At 53.1% G+C, this 25,857-nt stretch overlaps 11 protein-coding genes across 11 annotated transcripts; 6 read left to right on the top strand and 5 right to left on the bottom strand.

The window, feature by feature from the left end:
• Nucleotides 1-380: 380 nt before the first annotated feature.
• On the top strand, nt 381-1,577 carry PG998_009169 (uncharacterized protein; the record flags this gene model as incomplete). Its single annotated transcript, XM_066875985.1, has 1 exon — nt 381-1,577. One exon carries the CDS (start codon nt 381-383, stop codon nt 1,575-1,577), a length of 1,197 nt encoding a protein of 398 aa, XP_066728141.1.
• Nucleotides 1,578-2,037: 460 nt separating this feature from the next.
• On the bottom strand, nt 2,038-3,680 carry PG998_009168 (short chain dehydrogenase/ reductase; the record flags this gene model as incomplete). The annotated part of the gene is made up of 6 exons (XM_066875984.1): nt 2,038-2,227; nt 2,281-2,288; nt 2,450-2,636; nt 2,716-3,051; nt 3,244-3,254; nt 3,333-3,680. 6 exons carry the CDS (start codon nt 3,678-3,680, stop codon nt 2,038-2,040), a joined length of 1,080 nt encoding a protein of 359 aa, XP_066728140.1.
• Nucleotides 3,681-4,480: 800 nt separating this feature from the next.
• PG998_009167 (uncharacterized protein) lies at nt 4,481-5,860 on the top strand (the record flags this gene model as incomplete). The annotated part of the gene is made up of 3 exons (XM_066875983.1): nt 4,481-5,038; nt 5,130-5,450; nt 5,486-5,860. 3 exons carry the CDS (start codon nt 4,481-4,483, stop codon nt 5,858-5,860), a joined length of 1,254 nt encoding a protein of 417 aa, XP_066728139.1.
• Nucleotides 5,861-6,160: 300 nt separating this feature from the next.
• PG998_009166 (uncharacterized protein) lies at nt 6,161-7,431 on the bottom strand (the record flags this gene model as incomplete). The annotated part of the gene is made up of 2 exons (XM_066875982.1): nt 6,161-6,607; nt 6,706-7,431. 2 exons carry the CDS (start codon nt 7,429-7,431, stop codon nt 6,161-6,163), a joined length of 1,173 nt encoding a protein of 390 aa, XP_066728138.1.
• A 1,338-nt stretch (nt 7,432-8,769) lies between these two features.
• On the top strand, nt 8,770-9,583 carry PG998_009165 (uncharacterized protein; the record flags this gene model as incomplete). Its single annotated transcript, XM_066875981.1, has 3 exons — nt 8,770-8,785; nt 9,213-9,498; nt 9,559-9,583. The coding sequence occupies 3 exons, from the start codon at nt 8,770-8,772 to the stop codon at nt 9,581-9,583; spliced, it is 327 nt and encodes a 108-aa protein (XP_066728137.1).
• An 829-nt stretch (nt 9,584-10,412) lies between these two features.
• On the bottom strand, nt 10,413-12,822 carry PG998_009164 (uncharacterized protein; the record flags this gene model as incomplete). The annotated part of the gene is given in 3 exon segments (XM_066875980.1): nt 10,413-11,956; nt 11,968-12,282; nt 12,534-12,822. The coding sequence occupies 3 exon segments, from the start codon at nt 12,820-12,822 to the stop codon at nt 10,413-10,415; spliced, it is 2,148 nt and encodes a 715-aa protein (XP_066728136.1).
• Nucleotides 12,823-13,710: 888 nt separating this feature from the next.
• Nucleotides 13,711-14,503, top strand: PG998_009163 (uncharacterized protein; the record flags this gene model as incomplete). The annotated part of the gene is made up of 3 exons (XM_066875979.1): nt 13,711-13,748; nt 13,856-14,219; nt 14,291-14,503. 3 exons carry the CDS (start codon nt 13,711-13,713, stop codon nt 14,501-14,503), a joined length of 615 nt encoding a protein of 204 aa, XP_066728135.1.
• Nucleotides 14,504-15,147: 644 nt separating this feature from the next.
• PG998_009162 (uncharacterized protein) lies at nt 15,148-17,906 on the bottom strand (the record flags this gene model as incomplete). Its single annotated transcript, XM_066875978.1, has 5 exons — nt 15,148-15,297; nt 15,628-17,172; nt 17,240-17,503; nt 17,567-17,686; nt 17,736-17,906. Coding segments are annotated over 5 exons (2,250 nt in total), but the record flags the coding sequence as incomplete, so codon positions are not given.
• A 986-nt stretch (nt 17,907-18,892) lies between these two features.
• Nucleotides 18,893-19,801, top strand: PG998_009161 (OSCP-domain-containing protein; the record flags this gene model as incomplete). The annotated part of the gene is made up of 3 exons (XM_066875977.1): nt 18,893-19,048; nt 19,213-19,530; nt 19,595-19,801. The coding sequence occupies 3 exons, from the start codon at nt 18,893-18,895 to the stop codon at nt 19,799-19,801; spliced, it is 681 nt and encodes a 226-aa protein (XP_066728133.1).
• Nucleotides 19,802-21,692: 1,891 nt separating this feature from the next.
• On the top strand, nt 21,693-22,509 carry PG998_009160 (maintenance-ploidy protein mob1; the record flags this gene model as incomplete). The annotated part of the gene is made up of 3 exons (XM_066875976.1): nt 21,693-21,715; nt 21,814-22,071; nt 22,134-22,509. The coding sequence occupies 3 exons, from the start codon at nt 21,693-21,695 to the stop codon at nt 22,507-22,509; spliced, it is 657 nt and encodes a 218-aa protein (XP_066728132.1).
• An 866-nt stretch (nt 22,510-23,375) lies between these two features.
• PG998_009159 (uncharacterized protein) lies at nt 23,376-24,803 on the bottom strand (the record flags this gene model as incomplete). Its single annotated transcript, XM_066875975.1, has 5 exons — nt 23,376-23,605; nt 23,725-23,877; nt 23,938-24,123; nt 24,191-24,409; nt 24,521-24,803. 5 exons carry the CDS (start codon nt 24,801-24,803, stop codon nt 23,376-23,378), a joined length of 1,071 nt encoding a protein of 356 aa, XP_066728131.1.
• Between the last annotated feature and the right edge of the window lie 1,054 nt (nt 24,804-25,857).

The raw sequence follows: 25,857 nt of genomic DNA, 5'->3' as shown, positions 1-25,857 counted from the left end.
TTGGCAAATGTGATCTCGGGTGCTCGTACTTGTGTGAATCGTACTATACTGACTATTTATACGACCATTCACAGGATACAGACATTCTTCCAGCTGCGGCTACTGCCGTGGCACCCCAAGGGAGCAAGCTCAAAAGAGTATGTAAAGGAGCCATCTTTTCTCGTTATTGTTTCCTTCAAGTCTAGTGTGCATGTGAAATCACCGGATGCACTCTAGAATGGACTGCCAGTGGACCAGGCCAAGAGGTTCTACGGATTTTGCCTCGCTACTAGAAAGACGAGTATGCAATAAGGCGAATGCGTCGTTGTGGAAAGGGGTAAACGATTTCTAATATGATCTTCTAAGATACAGGAGGTTCATATTACATCCGCGCCACATCCATGAGCTCGGAGTATTACCAATCGTTGCTTGATCGATACTGGCGTCGCTCTGGTGGCTTGTTTTACCGACCAAACCAGCGGGAGGCTTGCTGCCCGCACTACACTTTGCGCCTGGATTCTAGCAAGTTTCATGCTACCAAGGATCAGCGCCAAGCCATCAACCGCTTCAACAAGTATGTCGCGGGCGATGAATACACAAAGAAAGCGGCGCGCCTATACCCAAGGTCACGCGAGCAAGCCAGAAAACGTGATATGGAATTTGATCTCGTCGAGAGGATCCATGAGGCCGAGGCTCAGACGCTGAAGAACCCGCCTCTGCCCCTGCATAAATTCGAGGTCACGCTAGAGCCTGATGTGTTCACCGAGGAAAAGTATGCCGTATTTGAGAACTACCAACGAATCGTGCACCACGAAGGTCCGGATATGATCAGCAGAGACGGCTTCAGGCGATTTCTTTGCTCCTCGCCACTGCGACGTGGCGTCTTCCGATCTGCTGAGGATGGCAAGGAGCGGCAGCTGGGGTCTTTCCACCACTGCTATCGTCTCGATGGAAAGCTAGTGGCCATCGGCGTTCTCGATCTGCTCCCTGACTGCGTCTCCGCCGTCTACTTCCTGTACCACGAGTCAATACACAAGTGGCAGCCTGGAAAATTGGGCGCGCTGCGAGAGATTGCTCTGGCAATGGAGAATGGGTATCGCTGGTGGTACCCCGGCTACTACATTCACACGTGTCCCAAGATGAAGTACAAAATGGACTACACGCCGCAATTCCTTCTTGATCCCGACACGCTGAAGTGGGAAAAGGTCGACGATGAGCTTCTGGCCTTGTTCGACAGCAAAGGTTATCTCGAGATGCCCAGCCATGCAGATGAGGAGGCTACAGGCCCAATGAATGGAGCAGCTGCTTCCGACGAGGAAGAGGAGGTGGATCAAGACTCGGACAACGACGAGCATTCTCTTTTCGATGCGAACATGCCAGGAATCCCTACGCTAGAACAGATGCGGTCCGTTGACTTCGATCACATCCCTGTCCGCCTGAACCGCGGCTTCTGCTTCTCGGGGGACATCTTTCAGTGGGATGATGGGGACATCAGCAGTCATGGAACCCCTAAGGCCGCCATCGCAGAGATGGTCGCAGCGGTCGGGACGGACCTGATCACGCATCAGACCTGCCTGGATTTCCGAAGAGGCTCCTAAGCGCTAGCCAGCCATCTTGACAGGGGTGCTGTCGGTGTCGTATTGGGAAACTGGTCACATTTGGTTGTCAGGACTAACTGGAATTCCGCGAGCCATAGAGAATGAACATATTGATTATGCATGGATGGCTGCAACGAGTGTACACATAGTCAGCGAGAGCGAGTCTTATCATTAGTACATACCCAACTTTGGTTTGTTTCTTTTCACCAAGTCTGCCTCTTCGGATAATATGACCCAGGAGCTTCATCGAGGCTTATTCAGAAGAACGAAGAAGAGCCGTGGCGGGACTTCGCCTCTGAAATTAACCCAGACTTAATTCCACTTAAGGACTACGAGAATATGTATGTAAATCAGCAGAGATCAAGTGGCAAGAGGCCAAAGATCGTAGTTCATCATTCCATCCCTGATCTCATTTTCCTTGAAATTGAAAAAGTAAAAGGATAATCAACCGTGGTACGCATCAGTCAGTAAGTAGTGTCTCTTTGAAGGCAGGAACTTTTGCACCCAGTTCGTGACGGAGCTCACCCCAGACTTGAGCTTGCATCTCTTGGCCTGCATGCGAGGATATCACCCTTTCGCTCATCCTAATGCACACGCGTTGAGTCAGTTCATTGGCTATGTGGCACGGCATGGGTATATGGCTCATCAAACTGCATCACATCATGCATGGCGGACGAGAAGGGAATAGGAGGCAAGAGCTTACTGCTTATACTGTGCCTCGCTTTTGTAAAATTGAATAAAACCACCCTAAGGTACCAACCAAGGTCACATTATTAGCAAGGATAGTCCTCATGTGACTGCATACCCGTGGGGGCGGGTCATGTATGTATGCATGTGCATCAGGGGCTGTTAATGGGCTCTTGGAAACTTACATGCTGGTTTTCTTTGGTTGTCACGGCGGCCAAGTAGGACCGCGCACCATCTGCTGCGGACTTTCCGAAAAGACCCTGGAAGATGGCCACAACGACTCGCATGCCGAGGCCACCTCGGGCTTCATAATCGCGGGCGAGACTCGTCTTGACGATGCCGGGACACACGGTGTTCACGATGACTTGTGGTCTAACTCTTCATTGTCATATGTAAGCAACAGTCGTAATGGGTGTACGAGGGGAGGGGAAAGGGAGAAGATGCTACTCACTGCCCCTTGTCGCCGTCGCCGTTATTAGGGCCATCTTTCCTCGCCAACTTCACAAGCTCGCCGAAGGCGTATTCCAGGAGCAACTTGGTGCTAGCATACCGGTCATTCGCCGAGCCAAAATTCTCGGGGCGATTGAGGTGCTCGAGCACGCCGCCGCCGCCTTCTTGACCGGCCCATTCGTGCCACTGGTTGATGTCGGGATCGGTGTGCCGCATGGAGCCGACAAGGGTTAGGTGGGCTGGCGAGCGGCGGTTTGCCCGCTCCGATTTCATGTATGGCAGCAGGAGCGCGGCTAGCAGTGTCGTGGAGAGGGTATTGGTTTGAAGGTTCTGTTCCCTAGACGCGGATGAGCATGATGAGTTCGGTTCCGTCAGGGGTAAGTGGAATGATCAGTCTGGGAACGGTTCGCCCCCTTTTCCCCCATGATAGGCCAAAAAGCCTCTCTTTGCTGAACTTCATTGGACCATCTCACACATCACTTGTGCTGGGGACATATCGGGGCGAAGATCAAAGTGGAAACTCTCTCACTTACCATCCCTCTGGGCCCAGTTCATACTCGGTTCCAATCATACCGGCATTCAAGACCACGACATCGACACCCCCTTGCCCTTCTTTACCTCTATCACATTCTTGGCGAACGCTACCACCGAGTCATATCGGTTCATATCCAACTCGAGTACTCTGACCTGGCCGAGGGTCTTCTTGTTGCGACCGCCGTCGTCTTTACCGCCTCCGCCTTTGGACGCCTCGGCGGTAATATGTGCTGCGGCATTACGACCTCGTGCCGCGTCTCGCGCGGAGATGATGACCTCGGCGGCGCCGAGACGAAGGAGATGAACGGCCGTGGCGAGTCCGAGACCACTCGTGCCACCAGTCACCACGGCGGTCTGGCCGGCGAAGGTGTCTGGCAGGGGAAGTGGAATAGGGTTGAATTTCATGTAAGCTTGGAATAGTAGGCCTGCCATTGTATTCAAGGAGGCCGAATCGGTAGCAAAGATTACCCAAGAAATGCGGTTCTAGAAATCAATCTGATATAGAATAGAGCATGTGTATTGTATATGACAAAGGTGGCGTTTATTTGGCTTGCTGCTGGGTTATCTCGATATCTTCCCCAGACCCGAGACTGGCTCCCTTCTTTATACGTAGCCCGTAAGAGTGAAGACCGTCCATACTGAGAGCTGCCGCTTCCTGTTTGGCCGTCTAAGTGGACTTTCATCCCTCGGGCACATAATTTATCTCTGGAATGAAAGAAGGCGCCATCGCTGGTAAATATTGTTGAGCATTTGGGCCGAGTCGTGGGTGAAATGTCGCCGAGCCCTGCGTGAGTCCTGTGTATACAACTTTGGCGATGAAGCAAGGAGGATCGTCAGCAGTGTGGGCGCCGGCGACTTTCTGGAGGCGGCAGGTATGATGAGCCGACTTAGATTAGGTACAAGCCCCACAGCACCATTTGCTAGTGCAGATGCATCGTTTCCAGCGGCCAGCCTTGCAGCTGCCCCCTGTAAGCCACCCACTCAAACCGCCCAATTACAGAAGCTCAATGCTGGAGCTCAGAAAATCCCACTTCAGCCTCACATCGAAAAAAGAAAACCATCATCACTTGCACGACAAGCGCGCTGCATTGGATCGCAGCATTTCTCTCGTTTCTGTGTGGTAGTCTGGACAGACAACAAATTTGGCCTTTTCCTCGTCTACTTGTCACCTCTCGCAGTGAAAACGGAGGAGCGCGCAACCCCCACGCACACACGCGCCCGCCGTCCAAACCATGTCGTCCTCCACCTTGCTGCTCTCGCCGGCCGAGCTCGCCTACCTGCACAGCAGTTTGAGCCTGACGACGCCCGCGCCCATCCGGCCCGACGGGCGGTCGCCGACGCAGTTCCGGCCGCTGACGGCCGAGACGGGGATCCTCCCGGGCACCAACGGCAGCGCGCGCATCTGCTTCGCCGACGGTACTGAGGCCATCGTGGGCGTCAAGGCCGAGGTCGAGAAGACGCCCGTGTCACCCTACGAGTTCGTGGCTTCGACCGAGGGGCGCAAGGATCACAGCGAAAAGAAGAGTCGTAGGAAATCCAAGAAGGCAGAAAATGACGAGACAAGCATGGATGTGGACGAGGACGGCGACGAGGCAGACTCGGCGGCGCCCGTGAAGATGGAGGGCTCGCCGGACTGGGTGGAGCTCAGCGTGGAGATCCCGGGTCTGCGCGACGACGACTCGGGCACCGTGTTCCTGACGTCCATGTTGACCGAGGCCCTGCTGGCGGACGGCGAGTTTGTCAAGAAGCTCTGGATCAACCGGCGGTTCCACTGGAAGCTCTACTTGGACGTAAGTGCTGTAACATTTCGTTGGTGTTTCTTCAACTTCTGCGATTACCAATATGCGCACAATTGGCTAACAAAAGAGATAACAATGATAGATCATACTCATCTCCCCACCGCTTTCCTACCCACTCCCGCTCCTGAGTCTCACCACCCATCTCGCCCTCCTCGCGACCCGACTGCCACGCCTCAAGTCCGAAGCCGACGAGGACCCCATGTTCGATGACGATTGGGCCGCGGCCACGTTTCTCTACGCCCGCCAAGATTCGGAACCCAAAGCCACATCGACTCAGTCCACAGTGAGGGCACCTGCCTCGAGACCTCCCATCACTCTCCTGGTCATGGCCGTGGGCGATAACATCATCTTCGACCCCTCGAAGGAGGAACTGGCCGTAGCCGATAGTGCCGTCGCTGTCTCGGTTGCCGAGGGCCCTCATCGCTAAACTCTTCCGAGTCCGACCCCGACTCCACATCGACCACGACTACGAAAAGGAACCTGCACCTGCTCTCCGTCCGTACCATTGACCCGCCCTCGCGGTTAACGCCACCCGGCGTGCCCAACTCGGTAAATGCTACGGCCTGGGGTACCATGACGGCCGCCACAGCTGCAGCGGCGGTGACACCAGCCGGCAGTGTGGCGTCAACTGAGGGTGCTGCCAAGCACCCGGACGCGCGAGTTGATGAGACGGAAGACGTAGTCGGTGTGTGGAAGGCGCCGCGAGGTGGTGCCAAGTTCGCCATGCTGGGCGCCATGGTCGCCAAGGTTTTGGAAAGGGGCGGCGTTGCCGACGAGGTCCTGGATGGACTCGAGGGTGTGGAGCTGACTTGAAGCGATGAAGAAAATAAGAGAGAACATATGTAAATTTATGCGATGTCATGATACCATTCAATGCGCCATGCACAATGATGATGATTCCCCCCGTCAGCTAGTTAGCGACTGGCTGGCTGTTTGATACCTCCACGATCTTTCTCTACGTGCCCCTTCACCACCCTCTATTGAACCTGATAAGCACAATGGGGTCCGCCGTGTACTTAGATACATAAATCATTACGGGGGCATGCAATGGCATATTTTCGGTGTCATTAGCATGACTGCATATCAGCCACGGATTGGTTCGAAATACCAAACTTAGAAAATGCCCAAAACTTTCTTCCGCTTGCCGTCAGCGTCGACCTGCAGCTCCGCCTCCTGGCGCTCATGCGCACTGATGGCGTCGACGGCCGCCGAAGGGGCCGCGGTCACCGGAGAAACGCCAGCAGCAGCATCAGCCGCATCGACCGCCTCAGCCGACTTGGTCGATGCGCCGGTCCAGCTCTCAATGCCGTTGGCCACGGGCAGGCCGTGGGCTTTGCGGTACTCGTTGCGCTTCTGGACGTCCTCGATGCGGCGGCGGCGCTTCTCGGCCGTCTGGGCCGACTCGTGCTCCTCGTGCAGCTTGAGGACCTCGACGCAGGTGCGGATGTAGTTGATGGGCTGCTTGGGGAACTCGCCGATGGGCGGGATCATGTCCGCGAAGGGCGAGTTGGCGTTGAACCGGGCGGTGAACGTGTACACACCCAGGGACATCAGAGCACCCTATATTGTGGAATATGTAAGCTTGTTGTATCTTCCGCATTGAACAGGAGAGGGGAGGGGGAATAGGGGGCAATGCGCTTCAACTGTGGGAAACGTACGAGAGTGATGAACATATGGATGTGCTTGTTGTTGATGAACCAGTGAGACCAGGTATTCGGCGGCGGCGGAAGACCCGGGTACTCCTTGGTCTTCTGCGCCGTCAGCTCCTCGGCGCCCAGGGCGCCTCCATAGTGCTTCGGGGTGGAGCGCGGGAGGCGGGCACCGTGGGAGGGCGGGTTGAACTTTTCGGGCTTCTCGAGCACGATGGGCTTGGAGGGGTTGGCAGGTTTCGGCGCAGTGGCGGCCGGGGGAGCCTTGGTAGCCGGCGCGGGGGCAGCAGGCTTCGTGGCCGGGGTTACGGGGGTGTTCTTGATAGTCGGTCCGGAAACGGGGGTCTTGGGCGTGGCGGGCTTCGCAGCAGCGGTAGCTTTCGCAGCCGGGGCGGCCTTGGTTGGCGCAGTCTTTGGAGGGGTAGCAGTAGTAGACTTCGCAGCTGCTGGGGCCTTGGTTGCAGGCGCCTTTGCAGCGGGCGCCTTGGTGGCCTTGGTGGGAGAGGCCTTGGTGGATGCAGCTTTCGGCGCAGTCACCTTCTTAGCCGCAGTGGTTGTAGTAGTGGTCGCCGTGGACTTTGCAGCGGCGGTCTTGGAGGCATAGCGCACTAGAACCTGGCCGACGTCCGCACTGATGGGCCTCGAAAAGGGCATGGCGCGTGCTGTCGAGCTCCGCCATATTGCGCCGTACTGCGGAAGCAGGAAGCGCGGGATATACGAAGTAGACGGTGCCATGGTGGGATGTGAAGAATAGCTCTCGGCTGGACAACACCAGCAAAAAAGATCGGAATGGGGTAAAAGATGGAGGAAGCAGCCCCTCCGGACGATCTCTTAACAGGGTTCACGACCTGTTTATATCAATTGAAAGTTTCGTTTATTGACATTGACAATTGAGTCACCTGCCCTCACAAACAGACGATATCGCGTTACGCATGAACGCTGAAAGCAGACCTCATTTTCCGAGTAGATTGCTATTGGCCAGTTGGGGTAGAGCTATCATGGCAAGCAGATTTGCTATTGCAGGGAAGGGAGTTGGGAGTTGGCGACTTAATTGGCTTACCTCAGCAGACTGAAGACTGTTGAACGCCTAAGGCGTGCGGGCGCTTGCTTGCTTCCAGTAATTAAAAATTCGGGGCCCGCGTTCGGCTGGTGCATGCTCTAGCCTGTTGTTCCTTCCTCGTCGCCGTTCCTAGTTTTCGTCGTCACTGGGTCAATGCAGCAAATGCAAGTCAACTCGTCAATCGTCTCGTCTCGTCTGGAAAGGTTCCAGTTTACCGAACCTCCATTGACTTTCCGAGTCGACCCGCTACGGAAGCGGTCAATCCAGGTTCCCGGGGAGTGGACCGTTTTCTCCGGGGCTCCCCGGCCTTCTTTTTGGACAATGTGACCCCAGCTGGGCTGGTGTGTGGCCACAAACCGTGGCTGCTGGGTCTGAATGCCATTCTCCAACCCGGCCACTTGGCCGCATATGCATACACATGTAGTTGTAACGCAGAAAATTGTTGACTCGCAGCGGAACGGAAGGGTCGATCTTTGAAACTCTATCTTGACTGGGACCAGACACCAGACGGCGGAGATGTCAAGTTGGCTTCGTCTCAAGAGTGCCTGGTGCTAGGAATAGTAAGAACAAGGCTCCTTTTAGCACATGTGGCTGAGGAAGTCCGGCTGATACCGGAACCTGAAAAACTCTTGCGGCAGCCGGGGGCAAGGAGGGCTGCTAGAGGCCACTGGCCAGAACTGACCATTGCTGGCCATCTGATTGGGCCTGGGCGTCTCCATCGCGCTCCATTTCCAGCGGAAAGGGGAGCCACTCTAGCTTCTGTCTCGTGGCTGGAAGCGTCATAGCTAAATCCAGGAAGAACTCGTACCTTGCCTTTTGGCCGTACAAGTCACTCCAACCAAGAAAAATCCCGGCTGCCGTAATAAATCCTGCATCGCGCTGCGCATTCCGACTTTTCTTTCTCTCGTACTCCCATCCAGTCCTCAGACATACAACTCCCTCAACCACAATCGCCAACCTCACCTTCTTTAATCCCTAATCCACTTCAGCTTCACGCTACCACATCTCTCAAAATGGGTTTCTCTGCTGGTACGTCTTCACTCTCTCCCTGTTGCGATACAGTCATCCCCCCTGCGGCTTGATCAAGAAGAATTGGTGGCCACCGATACGAAGCCATTGACCATCTACCTGTATGGTGGACGTCCAATCACCCTTCGCGATCAAGTAGCTACCGCTCGCCCACCGACTGCCCGCCATTCTCCTGTCGTATCTCCAAGTACACGCCCTGCAAGATTCACCTGCCGTCTACCTGCGGTATTTTATCTAAGCCGCGGCAAGTCCATTCGCAAACGGCTTAGGAGATATCTGTGGTGTCTACTCGGAGGCCTTGTAGGAGACAACAGGAGATGGGCAGACGGGCAGCAACAACTCATTGTCTACCTATCCTCGTTGGAGCACGACTTTTACCATGGTTACTTGCAACACAGTCGCCGCTGACACATCTCTCTACTATTAGGTGATGCCAAGAAGGGTGCCGGTCTCTTCAAGACCCGTTGCGCTCAGTGCCACACCCTGAAGGAGGGTGAGGGCAACAAGGTCGGCCCTGCTCTGCACGGTCTCTTCGGCCGCAAGTCTGGCCAGGTCGACGGTTTCTCTTACACCGACGCCAACAAGTCCAAGGGTGTTACTTGGGAGGAGAACACCCTGTTCGAGTACCTCGAGAACCCCAAGAAGTACATTCCCGGCACCAAGATGGCCTTCGGTGGTCTCAAGAAGGAGAAGGACCGAAACGACCTCATCACGTAAGCTCTCCCCTATCAGCATTTTATTACGCCTCGGAAATAACTAACATGTCCTTGCAGTTTCCTCAAGGAGTCCACCAAATAAGCGCCTCTTCCGCGCCTTAAACAACATCACGTGTAACGATAAAGACCAGACAGATCATTATAGACGACGACGGATTGCCCAACAGTGTATCATAGAAATAGACCCTTCTGGCGCCCCGTTGGTGCAATCGTTCCTATACTTCGCGAAAGAAAGACTCTCCCCTTTGATTAAGTTTTGGGTTTGCTGGGAGTTCATGGCCTCACCTAGGTTGGGCCGGGGTGGAAGCATTGGATTGCAGACATGATCGTTGGGTCCTTTAATTGAACTTGGCGTTGATTTACCTCCGCTCGAAACTCGATGACTTTTTGATTTCTGCGGACTGGAAAGTGACTTGACATGTGAGACGGCTTGCCGATCTCCAAGCTTTGCCCCAGAATGTGATCGCATATTGCTTCTATTGACGCCCATCCGGGATCTGCCAGACGACCAGAAAAATTTGCCATGTTTCCGACATAAATCCGATGCATGCCGAGATGCATAAGTTGAGAATTTATGCAGTTTCAGACGAAATACTGCGGAGTCAATGCTTGTTCTGACTTGCGCAGTAGGGGCTGACTACAGCGGAATAGATCGGCTGCCGTTGGTCCTGAGTCGCGTCCCTTTTACAGCGAGGTATCCCGCAAGTCACTAATTGAAAGTTTCAAAATTGCAAGTATCACCGTTCTATATTAATAGAAGCCAGTAGAACAGACAGCGAAATTTGACGTCCTCAGGGGGTGTGCTCCAAATGACAGGGCATAGTATTCATTTCTAACAATAGGTACATTGGGATTTCCCAATTGTTCTTGGCCTTAACGCTATGCTTCTCAGCCTATTAACCTGCTGCTACCTAATTCCAACCCTTCGTTTGCAGCCTTCTGAAATGGTCGGCACTCTTCTCCGAGACGGACGGTTTGATTTTTGACAGAGCAACGTCCCAGTCTGCGCGAATGATCTCGACCGTCCCCTTATCTACATCCCAGCGCTCTACCGCTGCCTTGGCCGCAGCGATGTGCAGATTTTCAATATCGGCACCGCTGAAGCGCTCGCAACGGGGGTCGCGAGCTACGGGGTCGAGAGCGTCCAGCTGAACTTGCGTGGTGTCGGGCAACACGGTTCGGATGCGCGTCTTCAGGATCTCGGCGCGGCCGTTCTCGTCGGGCAGGTCCACGAAGATGTTGTTGCCGAGACGGCCGGGACGCAGGATGGCAGGGTCGATCATATCTGGTCGGTTCGTAGCTCCGATGATGTAGACGCCAGCACGACTGTTCATACCGTCCAGCTCCGTGAGAAGCATGTTGACAACGCGAGCACTTGATTCGGCAATCGCGTCGCCACGTTTCGGTACCAATGCATCCAGCTCGTCGAAGAAAAGGATACATGGCGCCGAGGAGCGGGCACGCGTGAATACTTGTCGCACGGCACGCTCTGACTCTCCGACGAACTTGTTGAGTAGCTCGGGACCCTTGATGGAGATGAAATTGGCCTTGGCCTCGTTTGCGACGGCTTTTGCGAGTAAGGTCTTTCCGCAACCCGGAGGTCCCCATAGTAAGACTCCAGATGGTGACCGCCAGCCAACCTTGGAGAAGAGTTCAGGGGTATCAATCGGTCGAATAATCGCAAGGCTGAGCTCCTTCTGCACCTCCTTCAGCGCGCCGACCTGCTCCCACGTTGTATCAGGTATTGTGCTGAATCCTTCTCGCTTCGCTGAAGGTTGGACTCTTGTGATGGCGTCCAGTAAGTGTTGCTGTGTGACCAAGTAGCTTCCATCGTCTTCATCATCTGTATCGCCGAACAGTGTCTTGAGAGCAGCCATTTGGTGTACCAATGACTTCAATTCCGGGGTGGCGTCAACGAAAGTATCGGGAGCTGGCATCTCGGCCATGGCTTTCTGGATACGGGACTCGTCGGCGCGCTCGAGCATATCAGACACTGCCTGAGACACGACGTCTTGCAAGTCGGCACCCACGAAGCCAGGCGTAAGCTTAGCAAGAGCTACCAAGTCAATGTCCTCAGCCAGGTTGTAATTCTTCGTCAGAGCCTTGAATATCTGGATGCGTGACAGCTCGTTCGGTACACCAATGTTGATCTCCAAGTTGAATCTTCCGGCACGACGCAGCGCAGGGTCAATGCTGTCCGGGCGGTTAGTAGCTGCAATTGTGACGACTGCCTTTCCTCCGGTTTTCTCGAGACTCAATTCGTCCATGCAAGTGAGCATCTGGGCGACTATACGCTTCTCCATTTCTCGTTGGGCATTATCGCGTTTGCCCATGATGGCATCAATCTCGTCAATGAAAACCAGACAAGGGGCGAGGCTCTTGGCTTCCTCATAAAGGTTTCGGATCTGTTTTTCAGATTCGCCAGACATGCCCGCCACCAAAGACGGAGCTGATACTGGAATGAACGGAATGCCAAGTTCTGCGGCAAATGTGTTCGCAAGCACCGTCTTTCCACATCCGGGGGTCCGTGGAGCAGCACGCCCCGTGTCGGCTCTGCTCCCTTGGCCTTTTCCATCCATTTGGATGCTCGTACGATTGGGCGGGCGACGTGGCGGACCAGTTGCGCTATTGCATTGTCCATGCCTCCCAGGTTGAACAGAGACAACCCATTGGGCGGTGTCCGGTCCTTCTCTGGCCGTTCAGCCCGGCGCTTCTTAGGCTTAGGCTCGCCATTGGGAAGCCGCTCCCGCTCGTTCAAGCTGATCGATGATTCAACTTGAGCTTCAGGCGATGAAGGCCTTTCCCTCCTTGGAGCACTCCAGGACTTTGCGATTTTCTTATTCATCGCAAATGGGTCCGTCTGCGATGATGATGTTGAATTAGATTTGTTGGGTTGACAGCTTGACATCGAACCGAAAAGGAGAAAGGACATGCTTTTGATGAGTCCATTGAAACATGGACAGTGGAATAGCCAGGATGGGCAATTCAAAAACCAAGATGGACAGTGGAAGAGAGTGGGATGAACAACAAACATACCTTGGGCGTAGGTGGCTCGGCCGGTGTGTCTTCCATTGCCTCGTCTTCATCATCGTCTTCGGCGCGCTCATCCTTACGAAACCGGAGAACGCGCTCAATAGAGTCTTCCAGCACCTTCTTCTTCTCACGGGATAAGCTAGAGTTTGACTTCTTGATATCGTTGTAGACACCACTTATGGTGAATTTGAGAGGCTTGCTGTTGCCGTAGCGCTCATGTTCGTCTTCAAATTTCCGGAGAATTTGATAGACATCGCGATCCACTCGCTGAACCAACCGAGGAGGCATTTTCTATGTTTGGCCAGCTGCAGTGAGAGAGAAGGAATGCAACGGGAGGGAAGGTATGCAGTGAGAGGTGAGAGGGAAGGTATGCAGTGAGAGAGAAGGAATGCAACGGGAGGGAAGGTATATATAGTGAGAGGTGAGAGGGAAGATTGAGTCAGTGATAGGAAGCAGCAGTGATTCATAAAGATCAAGGTTTTCGAGGCCATGGGTATATTGGCTCTTATTCGCGTGAGCAGATTTTGGGAGTCACCATTGTACAAGATTTCGTTTCTCGATATCAAACCAAAAAGAATTGGCTACCCCTGCAGTATCCAATTTAGGCGTATTTCCCTACAAAAATGCGGGTTAAGCCACCCATCCAACAGCCACCTCTAGCCACCTCTAGCAATTACCACCAATCAGTCAATTCAGCTATCTCGTCAACTCAGCTACCTACTCAAGTCAACGAAGTGAACATATAGGTAATGATACTGCCCAGTCAATTGCGTAGGCTTGCTGTATCAGAACTGGGGGAAAGAGCTACAGAAATTTCTTGTGATAGCTGCGAAAGTTCGCAAGTCTGCAAAACCGATGACTCCAAACAGAAACAGCGCAAGTTGGGTTAATACAGTAGATGTAGGCACCGTACAAAGTGTGGCTCTTACCTTATCAAAGACGATAATACATACAAAGCGGTACCCCTCCTGCGCTCCTTTTAAACTGGCTCGTGGTCCCAGTTGAGAAGCGAGTTAGTGGTTTTGCCCCGCCAAATAACCGGGTCCCCCAGCAGTCCACATGCACCTGCTGCCGATGACGAACAGCCAGCAGCATGGCTATCTAGAAGCCTACAACTTATTACTCAATACATTGCGCGACTCCAAACACTGGGTCGCCGGGGCTCTCCTATAGGAAATGGGCAACAATCCAAGCCGCATCACGGCGCAAGACAAGTACGAGACCAGTCCAATCCCTTCCTGTCTCCTCCCCCTTTCTCTCTCCACCGAACAAGAGTAGTCTATGGACTAATACGTTGTTCTGCTCTCTTTCGCAACGATAGGGCGATCCTCGACCTGAAGACACAGCGCGACAAGCTCCACCAATACCAGCGGCGCATCGAGGTTCTGACCCAGAAGGAGACGGAAATCGCGCGGCAATGCCTGGCCAACGGCGATAAGAAGCGGGCGCTGCTGGCTCTGCGCCGCAAGAAGTACCAGGAGTCGCTGCTGGCCCAGACCGACGCTCAGCTCGAGCAGCTCGAGCAGCTGACGCGCAACGTCGAGTTCGCCCAGATTCAGAAGGACATCGTATTCGGCTTGCAGCAGGGCAGCAATGTTCTCAAGGAGATCCACGCCGAGATGGGCGGCATCGACAAGGTCGAAAAGCTTATGGGCGAGACAGCCGAAGCGATTGCCTACCAGAATGTAGGCATACCTCATCTCCCGTTAGAAGAGATCCATGTGGAAGCCCCGACTAATATCCTACCCACATACAGGAAATCAGCGAGATGTTGGGAGGACGTATAACGAACCACGACGAAGAGGAAGTCGAAGAAGAGTTGGAGAGACTAGCCAAGGAGGTCAACGGCCCCCAAGAGATAACCCCCGAGCCATTGCCGGTGGTGCCTGGGCACGAGCCGACGACGTCAGAAGTAGAGCCGGTCGTGTCGGAAGAACCGCAGCGGGAACGAACGGCGTTGCCTGCATGAGCATGAGTATGAGCATGAGAGAAGGCGTTTTTTCTGTTGTTCTTTTTTGCATTTAGTTGGGCGTTGTTGGAGGGCTTGCATTAATGACTTTTAGAGGGAGCAAACACTGGGAATAGCGGTGTATGCTAGGGACGAAACTATCGACGGTTTAATCCATTATTTGGTATTTCACAAGACTCAAATGCACGATATAAGGAACATGGAGTGTGTTGGTAGTCATGTTGTATACAATGATAATCCTTACAGAATTTGCCCATCCCTCACAGACCCTGCAGCATTACTGGCTACAACCACTTCTTCTTGATACTCCTTGTGACCTTGGCGATGCTAGTCTTCCATATAGCGGAAACCCTTCTATGCCGAAAATCATGTTGCAGACCTCCATCCAATGCACTCTAATGCTTCCGCTCGTGGTGCAAAACACTAAAGGAAATGGGTATCAAAAGCGAAAAGCTCTCCCTAACTCCAGCATGCATATGCAATATACTCCAAGCCCAATGCATGTTCTCGCCCTTTGCGACGACCGCGTTAGCTCCTCACTTTGAGGCAACATTTTGCGAAATATATCCTTCTTCAATCGTTCGAACTGAAGCTTCCATGTACAACTCGCCGCCCAATCGCGATTTCCAAGTTCCTGGTCAGGGTCAACGATTAATAGGGTCCACCATGAACAGGTTGTCGATTTTCCGGATGGTGTCCAATACGACCTGGTGTTGAGTTGTGTCCATAGCGCAACTCTTCGGGGTGATACTCCATTGCTCTTTGTGGTGTGGCTTGATGGTAAGGTTCCAGGTCTCTAGCCGTGTCATAAACTCTATGCCCCAAATTAGCTTCCATTCTACGTACATCCAAGAGCAAGCTGGGACCACAGTGTACCAGCAGGACTGATTGTCAACTTACACATCGCGAAGAACAGTCCGTTGGCCCTGGGGGGCATTTCCGGGCACATCACTCTGTCCAGGGCCTGGGAGCTGGGGGTGATATCGCTCATTCACCACATGGGGCTGGTTGTCGTGATAGGTGGAAACCGTTCTGTAAACCGAAGCTTCATGAGGCCGACTTGCAGGCAGCATGTCCTGGGAATGAGCGTACCGAAAACTCGGTGCCATATGCGCTGATCGTACTTCCGCGTACGGCCTCGTACGTAGTGACGGCTCGTCTTCAAGGTAGATTATCCGAGGCCCACCGGATAGGCGATGAACCTCTCGGAAGGGCGCATCCTGGGCAACTGCTCTTCGTTGAGTTTGCCTGTCATTGCCGACATAGAGAGGTCCACCAACATCTACGCCTCTTGCGGCGCTTATTGGCGAGTCGATCACGATCGGGTTGGCCCTCGACCTAGGGGGGCCAGCGCCGTTTGTTGGATAGGCTGCATCCCCTGCATACACTATAGGAGAGCGAGGATGCTGAAGATGCCTGCCTGGTGTTGTATGGTACGGGTTGCTATGACCCTCGGAAATGTAATGCGTGGGGCGTGGATCACGAACTATGCGGATAAAACCCGCGTCTGACAGTGCTTGGGCATCTCCAGGGTACTGCGACAAAATGCGCCGGCGCTTCGAGCCATCCTCTACATCTCCATTAAAGGCAGGGGACGCTCTGCGGGCATATCCCACGGGTTCATGGACAACGGTGCGAGAAACGACACGGGGAGTGTTCGCAAACGGTTGCGATACACTCGGATAGGCGCGAAATCCTTGGTCAATGTTCACTGGCCTGTTGGGTGACAATGGCTCAATGGAAGGTATGAGCATATCTTCCAAGCTGTGTCTTACTGGCGATAATGGTGTAGGGTCGTTGCCCCGGCGATCAGCGAATGGCCCAACTTTGGGTGCCGGGCTGTCGCGCACACGTATGAAGGGAGAGGGTTGATGGTAAGATATACCGCCGTTGTGCCTTGCCACGACAGGGATACTTCCGTTCCCACGTCCAACAGGCGTGTTCGGGGCCAACTGCGAAGGGTCTGCCATAGACGCCGACTGGTGTCGGTAGTGACCCTGTTCAACTTCCATTGCGCCTGCTGCGGCACCTCGATCTACGCCGGGTTGATGATGGGCAATGCTACGTGCCCTATCCATGGCGGAAGGGGCAAGAGTGCCGCTGGGCTGGTATTGACCTTGTTCATTAGTGTCGTGGTCATTTGAGAACCCTTCGGCAACAGCAGCGTATCTCCTAAAGCGCTGGGCCTTTCTGGCGGATTTTCTCTCTTTCCGTGTCATCTTCCGTATTTCTCCCGGTGTCATGTGTTCAGTCAGTGGGACATCACGCCGCTGCTCTCTTACCACAGGTGAAGGTTCTGAGCGTATGCTTTCAGGGGCAAGCGACATATTCCGTGGTAAGACCGGTGCAGGCATAACAGCCGGCGCGGGTTCCGCGCCAGAACTCTCATCCTCTGAGTCGTCCTCGCTGTCGGAGATTTCAATCACCTCACGAAGGATTTCGTCAAGCTGGTCACGGCCAGTCTCCTCATCTCCACGCCACTTGACGATTACATCTAAGCAGGTTTGCTCGACCGCCTTTCGTGCGTTGGCCCATGTCGTCTCTCTGAGGAGTTTGTCATACCGGGTATGTGTGTGCCTAATGTGAGCTAGGGCAGCAAGCTGAACGCGACGAGCCAGTGGCAGCTCCGAGGCCATGCCAACTTTGTACTCGCCGTTGAACTTGCTGTTCTATTTCACACACAAAAATCGAGTTGAGCGACACAAATATTTGAATACGGAAAGGTGTCCCACAAACCTTTTGAAAAGCATGAAGTATGATCTCCTGACGATCAGTATTCGGAATTCTTGGGAAGAGATCTCTCAGAACTGCGTCAGCTTGCATATTGATCTCGTGCTGGGATTGGGGAATAGATTCGGGTCCGCCAGGCAAAGGCGCGGCGGCAAGTAGGTTGACTCCATTTCGCTCCAACGTTTTGCGTGCCTCATCGACTATTGTCCGCCTGAAATGGTATCCGGCGCGGTGCATGTGATGCTCGAGGTTCTTTACGTCCTTGCTGTCCTGTAATGTGCAAATAATATTAGTATAGTTGATGACTCCGTGGCATGTTGTTGCCAAACGTACCGAGACAATGAAGATCATAGCATCCTGTTCTCGGGACATTTCCTTGCACGCGGCAGTCAGGTCAGGATTCCCGGTAGGGACGAACTCGAAGCCAGGCGGCGGCTCTTTCTTCGTGGTTACCTGTTGTCTGGTGAGTACAATGTCTCGGGTTCGCGCGGCTTCAAACTACCTCGAACTCAAGCTTCTTCTTTTTCTCCGTGTTGTCAACGGCTTCGAAATACGATTTGTGTTTGATCTTCGCTGGCTCCTTCAGGGCATTCAACTGTGACCAAACACGTCTGTCATGCTGCTGTGATCTATGGAACTTGTCATGGCGTTCATGGCGATGCTTGGCCTGCCCCCTATGGGAGGGAGGCGGTCCTTCTTCTTCGGTTTCGTCATCGCAACAGTGTTACGGACCTTACCATATCAGCAGCGGCAACGCAGCGTGCTGGATCCGACGAACCTGGATGGACGAAGAGCGAAGAGAAGAAAAAAAGGAACAAAAAGGATGATAGTCAAAGATGACTATGCACTCTCAAAAGATGCCTCTACCACTTCCGACCCAGCTGGGCGTTATGAATGTGGGAACTTCTTCTGGCGACGAGATATCCTTGGAAAATACGAGGAGACGATATCTTGCCTTGAAATAGCAGATAGAGGTAGTGCGACCGGGAAAGGAAAGTCACAGTAAATCACGCGCAATAAAAGCGGCCAAAATGAATGGATGCTGGCTTATCGGCGCCTGTAACGATGGCTGACTGACGGGCTGGATGGAACTGGGCTTGGGGGGAAAGAGTACAAGAAATGTTGGGTGAGAGATGATGACAGGCGTGCCTTTGCCTGCTCTCTCGATTTCTCTGTGTCGTCGGGCGACTTTGCGTCAAGCGGTTTTAAAGCCTGACCAAATCTTGGATTGGATGGGAAGAGTTGGGAAACCAGCACACGCGCCCGAATGGAGAAGTGAATAGTGGTGGGTTAATAAGGCGGGAAAGCCCCGTGGATTGACGGCCCGCCTCTGCAAGCAATGGAATTGATGACGGAGCCACCAGGTACGGACGGACAGCGGGAGTAAGTAAGTACATACAAGTTGCCAGAGCAAAGCACAGCCACAGACGCCACACAAAGCCTGTCAAGCTAGCCAAGGTACAAGGTACGTAGCCCGTCCCCCCAAAGCCAAACCAGAACCAGGCATTAAGGCACCGACTTTTTCCGGAGACCCGTGGCTGGCACTTTGGTGCTGCTCTCATTTTGCAAAGAAGCCGAGCTTCGTAGTGAGTAGACGAACGACGACACTTCAATTCCTCTTCAATCCCGCCCAACCGCCACCTCCCCCGTCACATCGCCATGTTCTCCCGACAAGCATTCCGCGCCGTCCGAGCTGCAGCTCCCCAGCGGACGCTTGCCCGAGTTCCGGCGCGCAGCTACGCCGCTGCTCCCGCCCAAGAAGTCAGACCCCCGGTAGCTGTGTACGGTCTCGATGGCACCTATGCCACTGCTCTGGTACGACAACCCATTTTCTACGAAACCCATCTGTGCACAGGAAACACCCCGGGGCGCTCTCATTGGCTCAATTGGCTGCAAATTGGCATCAGGCGTCTTGCTGCAATTCAATGGATGGGAGAAAAGGTCGATGGACAGAGAACTAACGCATGAGCCATTAATAGTACACTGCCGCCGTGAAGTCCTCTGCTCTCGAGCCCACCGCCAAGGCTCTCGCCACCCTCGGAAACCTCGTCGAGAAGGATGCTAAGCTCGCCGCGATCCTGAGCACCCCTACTCTCACTGATGCCGACAAGACCGCCATCGTTGCCGAGCTCCAGAAGGAGATGGGATCTTCCGCCAGCAACGAGACCGTCAAGAACTTCCTGGGTACCTTGGCCCACTACAACCGCCTGAGCATCCTCAAGGGTGTTGCCGAGAAGTTCGGTGTACTGATGGCTGCCTCCCGTGGTGAGGTCGAGATGACCGTCCGCAGCGCTACCGTATGTCAAGCCCTCCGAGATCGTGCGTGATGTGGGGGAGTGGTACTAATGCGATGAATTGTAGCAATTGGACAGCCGCACACTCTCCCGCCTGGAGTCCGCTGTCGCCAAGTCGCAGTACGTCGGCCAAGGAAAGAAGATCAAGCTTACCAACGAGGTCAACCCCGACATTGTTGGTGGACTTGTTGTCGAGATTGGCGACCGCACAATCGACCTCTCCGTGTCTTCCAAGCTTGCGAAGATGAACAAGCTCCTCAGCGACACTTTGTAAACTATTCTCTATGTTTGTTCAAGGGGGCCGGCTCTGGGAGGTAATTGGCGAGACGTTTGCGAGCAGGTAGCCCGGTATTTTAACAGAGCGCCGCTGTGTATAGGGGCGTAGATAGAAGAAGCCTTGTCTCACCAATACCCTCAAACTATTCAGCCTATTATTCGCACCTACTTCTTCCTAGTTGATACAGAGAGCTGCTTTCGTCCGGGCCTTGAAAGGTATTGGGTAGTGACGAGGCATGGTGACTTGGGTATGATAACGAAACAGATGGGCTGTACGATATACGGTTTGCTCACTTTACTAGGGGCACATTGCCTCGGGAGCATAGACATGGCAATCACTTGTTGGCCATTCTTCCTGGGTAAACAGAGTTAGTGGTTGACTCCGAGGTATGCCCCGGTGTTAACAGTGACGAGAGTGTATTGCTTGAGCACCATTACCACAGAGCATATACGTCTATACTGCTGTTGCACTTAGAGTATCGTAAACACCACACGTGATATAAGTGATGACCCCAATACGTGACCTTCTACCCTCTTAGCTTCCCTCAAACTATCAAACCGAATGGTTGTGGTCAGGGTTCGCATGTTTTATGGAATGTCTAATGCCGACGGTACTCAGATACATTTGGAGGAAATACTGTACGCGACTCAGAATTTTATAATATCGGCCACACAGGGTTTGGTCTATAAAGTGGAAAATATATAACTTAAAATCAGCAGTCATGTCAGTCTTCGTCGAGCAATTGAAGCGTGGTGTTTTCATCGATGTATGTGCCTTGGCTATCCATGGTTTAACACCAAACATGGAGAATGGGTTTGCATTTCAATCATCATTTGGGGTCTTCCAGACGATTTCTGATTATAAGTGCATGTCGATAATGTTATCCTTACAGGAAAGCCCCTATATATTTGTCGGTTGGCAGTTACATGTACGTTAAGGGGTAAAATGAATGAGCACGCAAATCCTACTGAGGCTGTCCCCTATTTATGAGTGGCCTACCTTAAACAATCAGAGGAAAATGCTTCCAAATAAGAACTATATTCAAACAAATCTATTGCTGCTGTGATACTTTTGTTGAAGCCAATGCTGCTTCCAGATACCAGGGAAAGTTAGTGAATCATTCTCTCTAGTCACATTTATCAGTGAAGCTCCGTGTATAGATTTTCCGCTACTCAAACCACTCTGCTTTACGCTTCCCGTGTTTATCCTAACTTGATATACGGCCTCTCGCAAGTCTCCGAGCAACTATGTTCACTGTACGGCCATTGACTAGCCTGTCCGCTCAACCTATCCGATGGTCGTAAGGCTTCTAGCATGCTCCTTACTCATAGCACAGGAATCCAAGTAATCAGATGATCGTTCGCCAAGGAGCCCTGACTTCGATTAAGTACCTACACTTTCCTGCCACCTTCTTACTGATAGAACGAGTATTCTCGCTTGACCTCCTTCCAAACCCCAGACATTTGGTGGGGTCTCTGCAGAGGGCCCGTGCTCCGCCATTGACCTGGAACGTCATTGGATCTCACTCGGCAACAACCGCCGCATGTCCTGATGTCCCAATCCACCCACTGTGAAGGGAAAGTAAACAACGAATTACGCTGAGCGAGCCCCTCAACCATCGAATTATTGGACCAAACAGCAAACTCATACAGATTTACGTACGGCCAACCAACTCAGCTTCTATTCCTGTCCAGCGCCTGCTCTGGTGTACTTTGGCCCACTTGACCAGCATTTGTTAATTCTCTAGTAAGTCTACCTACCTCTTCTACTACTCCACGCCCTGGCGCAAGACGAGTGCCCCTCGATGCGGATACAGCAGCTCATGACAAAGAACTGATCACGCATATCTGCATTGCAGTATCCATCCCACACAGCCGACGAATCCAACATGACATCCTTTGTAACGACAGTGTGAGTCTGGCCTACAATAAGCCAATTCCTCGTACCGATTGGCCGGGGGATATTGTCCGTCCCGAGGAACCTCTGTCGCAACTAACATACGCCTTCAGTAACCAGCGGGCACGCAACCAATTCCGAGCGCGGCCCGGCAAGGGCGGCAACACAAGCTATCAGCTGCGACAGTATGCCGAGGCTACGCTGGGTGGTGGCAGTCTGCGCAAGGTCGTCAAGCTGCCCGACGGCGAGGACGAGAACGAGTGGCTGGCCGTCAACATGGTGGACTTCTACAATCAGATTAACCTCCTCTACGGCGCCATCACCGAGTTTTGCTCCCCGCAATCGTGCCCCGAGATGAAAGCTACAGATGAGTAAGTCGACTTCAAACAGTCACGGGAGGGGCTAGAAAACTGATAACATCCGCCCCCCACAGGTTCGAATACCTCTGGCAAGACAGTGAGACGTATAAGCGCCCGACCAAGATGGCGGCCCCGGCGTACATCGAGCAGCTCATGTCGTGGGTGCAGAGCAACATCGATAACGAGACGGTCATGCCGTCGCGCATCGGCGTGCCCTTCCCCAAAACATTTCCCTCGCTCGTCCGCCAGATCTTCAAGCGAATGTACCGCGTCTACGCCCACATCTACTGCCACCACTACCCCGTCATCCGCGAGCTCGGGCTCGAGCCCCACCTCAACACCAGCTTCAAGCAGTACGTCCTCTTCATCGACGAGCACGGCCTCGCCTCGGGCAAGGACTTCTGGGGGCCCCTCGGGGACCTGGTCGAGAGCATGTTGAAGAGTGACTAAAAAGGGGAAACCCCGGAAAAGGGAAAAACGAACATGGAAGTTTACTGGATGGTGTAACAAAGGGAAGACGGCGTCTCTACAATAACATTTGAGATTCGGTCGCCGTGATGGTGTCACAACAGTGCCATTACCACATTGGGCCATGGCATTTGGAATGAAACTGGCGTTCAGGGTGTATGGATTTTAGGGAGTTTCTTGCGTTTCTTTCTTTCTCCCCAAGGCATAGCACCGCGGTAATGACAGGATAGAGCAACATAATTTGGGACCGAGAAGTAGGTATGAGAAGGCAAAGACGGCCATAGAACGGATGCTTTCTCTAGTCTTGGTCGAGTCAAATGCAATGAATTGATACAGGCTTTAACCGTTTGAGAACTGATGTAGCTCGTTGGCTTATTCACTGTTCACCACAGACAATTATATTTCAACAATTCTCTCATGTCTGGGACCATAGATCCAAGTATCTGTACCTAATTCCTAGACTCTTATTCTGATCTGGCACTGTTCTTTGGGTTACAACCCATCCTAGCTCAGCCCGTATTTGTTGCTTTCTGGCCCCATACGTTCTTTGCCATGTCATGTGTAGGCATATCCATATCCATATCTCGATGACTGTCAAAATATCCATACCCAACCCGTATGACTGTAGCTGTTGAGTATAATACCATACACTTTCCCTCGTAACAAATATCGAAAAGTGAACCCATGTATCCCGTTCCAAGATACCCATCCCGTAGCTAAAGATTAATACCAAAATAAACGCCTCGTCATATGCTATTGTGTTTGTCAAAGTATCGTGTAAATATCTCAGCAGGTGGCCTGCATGGTTAATCATCAGCGTCGGCGCATCGTTGATGCACGAAAATCCCTTATATCTGTCGTTCATCATCATAGTCTTTCATAAGATTAATCTTCTTCTTGAACATCTCGAACGCCGAGAAAAAGACGGCGTTGACCGCGGCGGACCGGCCCATCGATACGCCCAGGCCCCGGTACATGTCCCGCCTAAAGAACTGGATCTTCGGGATGGGTACCGTTTGGCCTTTCGAGTACATCAACGCATTACGTTGATAGATACTCTTGACCGAGTCGATGGGGTCTGCACATAGCGAAGCGGTCAGTCGTTGTTCTTATGTCTTGTTTCGTTTCGGACACTGCTCCACCGCAATGGAACTTCAAGTCCCTCAGGGGGAGAAAGGGGGAAACAGGGGGACCCACATATCAACGCCCAAGAGACTATGCCGCAAAGACCTCCGGCAACCAATACTGCAACGGGGTTCTTGTGGGCGTTTGTGCCGCTGAAGGTTGTCAAAAGCTGTTTGCCGCTCTCGTATGTTGCGAAGTAGATGCCAGTACCCAGCGAATCCCTCACTAGCGATGGCTGTTAGGACCTCCTCGATTGTGCGCTTGCCAGAACCTGGAACTACTTACTGAGATGAAGGTTTAAGCCGGTGTACATGCCGCTGAAACCGCGGTGCTTGACAATGTTACGCAGGGTTTGGATTGTCCCCTTGTTGTGATAGCTCATAGCAATCGCCTGTCGCTGGGGATCCACATTCTTCTGATTGGCCATGAGTACAGACACCTGAGCGCTGAGCTTGGTGAGCTCGAATGGACCTAGCAGGACGAATATAGTCAGCAGCCGGTCAGGGGAACGCAGAGTGTCTCTACCATGTCCACTCACAAGCAATGAACGTAATGCCAGATCCAGCAGTCACACCGGCAGCACCAAAGCAAGCAATGGTGCCCAGCGTCGGGTATGCGCCGTTCTTGTTGACATGTTCGAGCGGGCAGAAGCCGAAGTTTTTCCCCATCCAGTCCGAGTAAACATATTTGGAGCGCTGGTATATCGAAAAAGATACGGTTCGTACGAGCGTTACACTGGCTAAGGGAGCCGTCACACCTGCACATAGATGGTCAGCCACGGCACCAGTTCGTGTAACATAGCATTCGTGCATGTGTCTGGGTGGGCACTGGAATCATGCCATGAGATCGTTTGTTGACTCTGTCTTACCTCGGAAGAAGCCACGAACACCTTCAGACTGATAGGTCGAGCGAACACAATGGAGAAATCCATTGTAAGGGTAGGTTTGGAGTCGCGTCTTTACGCTGTCGAGGGGAAAGGCCGTGATGGTGGAGAGAACGCTGGCGGAGCTCGCAGAGACTTCGGTTCGGTACCGTTTTATCCACCTCCGTTGCTGCTCGTTGCGGGTGTTGTTTCTACTGAGCTGAGGAGGCATGGTCCGGGCCCGAAGCTGTTCGCTGGTGACATCTTGGAATTTGACTTCAACTGGCATGGCTCTCTTCGCGGCAGACGCTCTTCCCTCGAGGGTCCTCTCCGAATTGCCGGGTTCTTAGCTGGTATGGTCGTGGAGCTTAGCAGCAGCACACTGCGAAGTATACTGCGGGAGCTTCAGACAGTGGCCTCGAGTAGAGGGCCAGAGTCATCAGCGAGGTCGCGATACTGTAATGGTGACGGCCCGCAAGAGCTGTGCCATCAAGAGGTAGTTGTCTTATGGTCTGGTGGTGAATGACGATTGGGTTTGGAGAGGGAGAAGAATAGATGCGGGGTCGTCAACGGCGTGAGAAAGTTATAGGTAGATTCGATCTCGTCCCCAAGTTCGAAACAAAGGGACTACTGTGATAGTACAATGTAGGTGGGAGCTCAGATCATAACCATACGTAGGGAGAAGCTGGACGCAGGGCCAATTGGAGTTGACTGACTCAAGGAGGAAGCCCCCAACGGGAAAGTTCGATGGTCGGTTTGCGGGGTTAGTGGTTCAGGTAGAGAGAGGTAGCATCGAGATGGAGTGGGCTCAAGCCAGGCCTTTGAATGCTGTGTGTACTTGCTGATGCTGCTCAGTGCTGCAATTCCCGGATCCGACCTGCGGCATGTCACATAGAAGATAGCTAGATAGCTGATAGCTCCGACGGTACGAAAAAGCAAACAGACATATGTAAGTATTGGATGATGATCCGTCAACATGTCCAAAAGTCGTTCCATCGGTCGTGGTGTGCCCATTTTCTCTAGGGATACAGACAGCATCCAGCATCCTTGAGCTTCCCAACTCCCATACCCTCTTGGCCGTACTGGTGCCGCAGGCGGGAGGGGGCCCTTGGTCGCACAGCTGCTTAACGACTCCACTGCGGATAGCTGACCAGCCTGAGCCCGCGGCCCTGAATGGACGGGCCTGCTGTGCTACCTCGTTAGGCAAGTGGGCAAGTAACGCCGACCAAATGGGGCTTCAGAACAGACAGACAAACGACTGCAGTCTGCTCGGCAGGCCTACTGCTCGGGACGCGGTAGTTGACGGAAGTGAAACTCATGGCCATGGTCAACTCCGTCCATAT

This window comes from Apiospora kogelbergensis (genome assembly GCF_038363985.1).
Source record: "Apiospora kogelbergensis strain CBS 113332 chromosome Unknown utg000006l_segment0_segment0, whole genome shotgun sequence".
Taxonomy (NCBI): domain Eukaryota; kingdom Fungi; phylum Ascomycota; class Sordariomycetes; order Amphisphaeriales; family Apiosporaceae; genus Apiospora; species Apiospora kogelbergensis.
The sequence above is the reverse complement of the archived record's forward strand: the minus strand, read 5'-3'. Positions and strand labels throughout refer to the sequence as shown.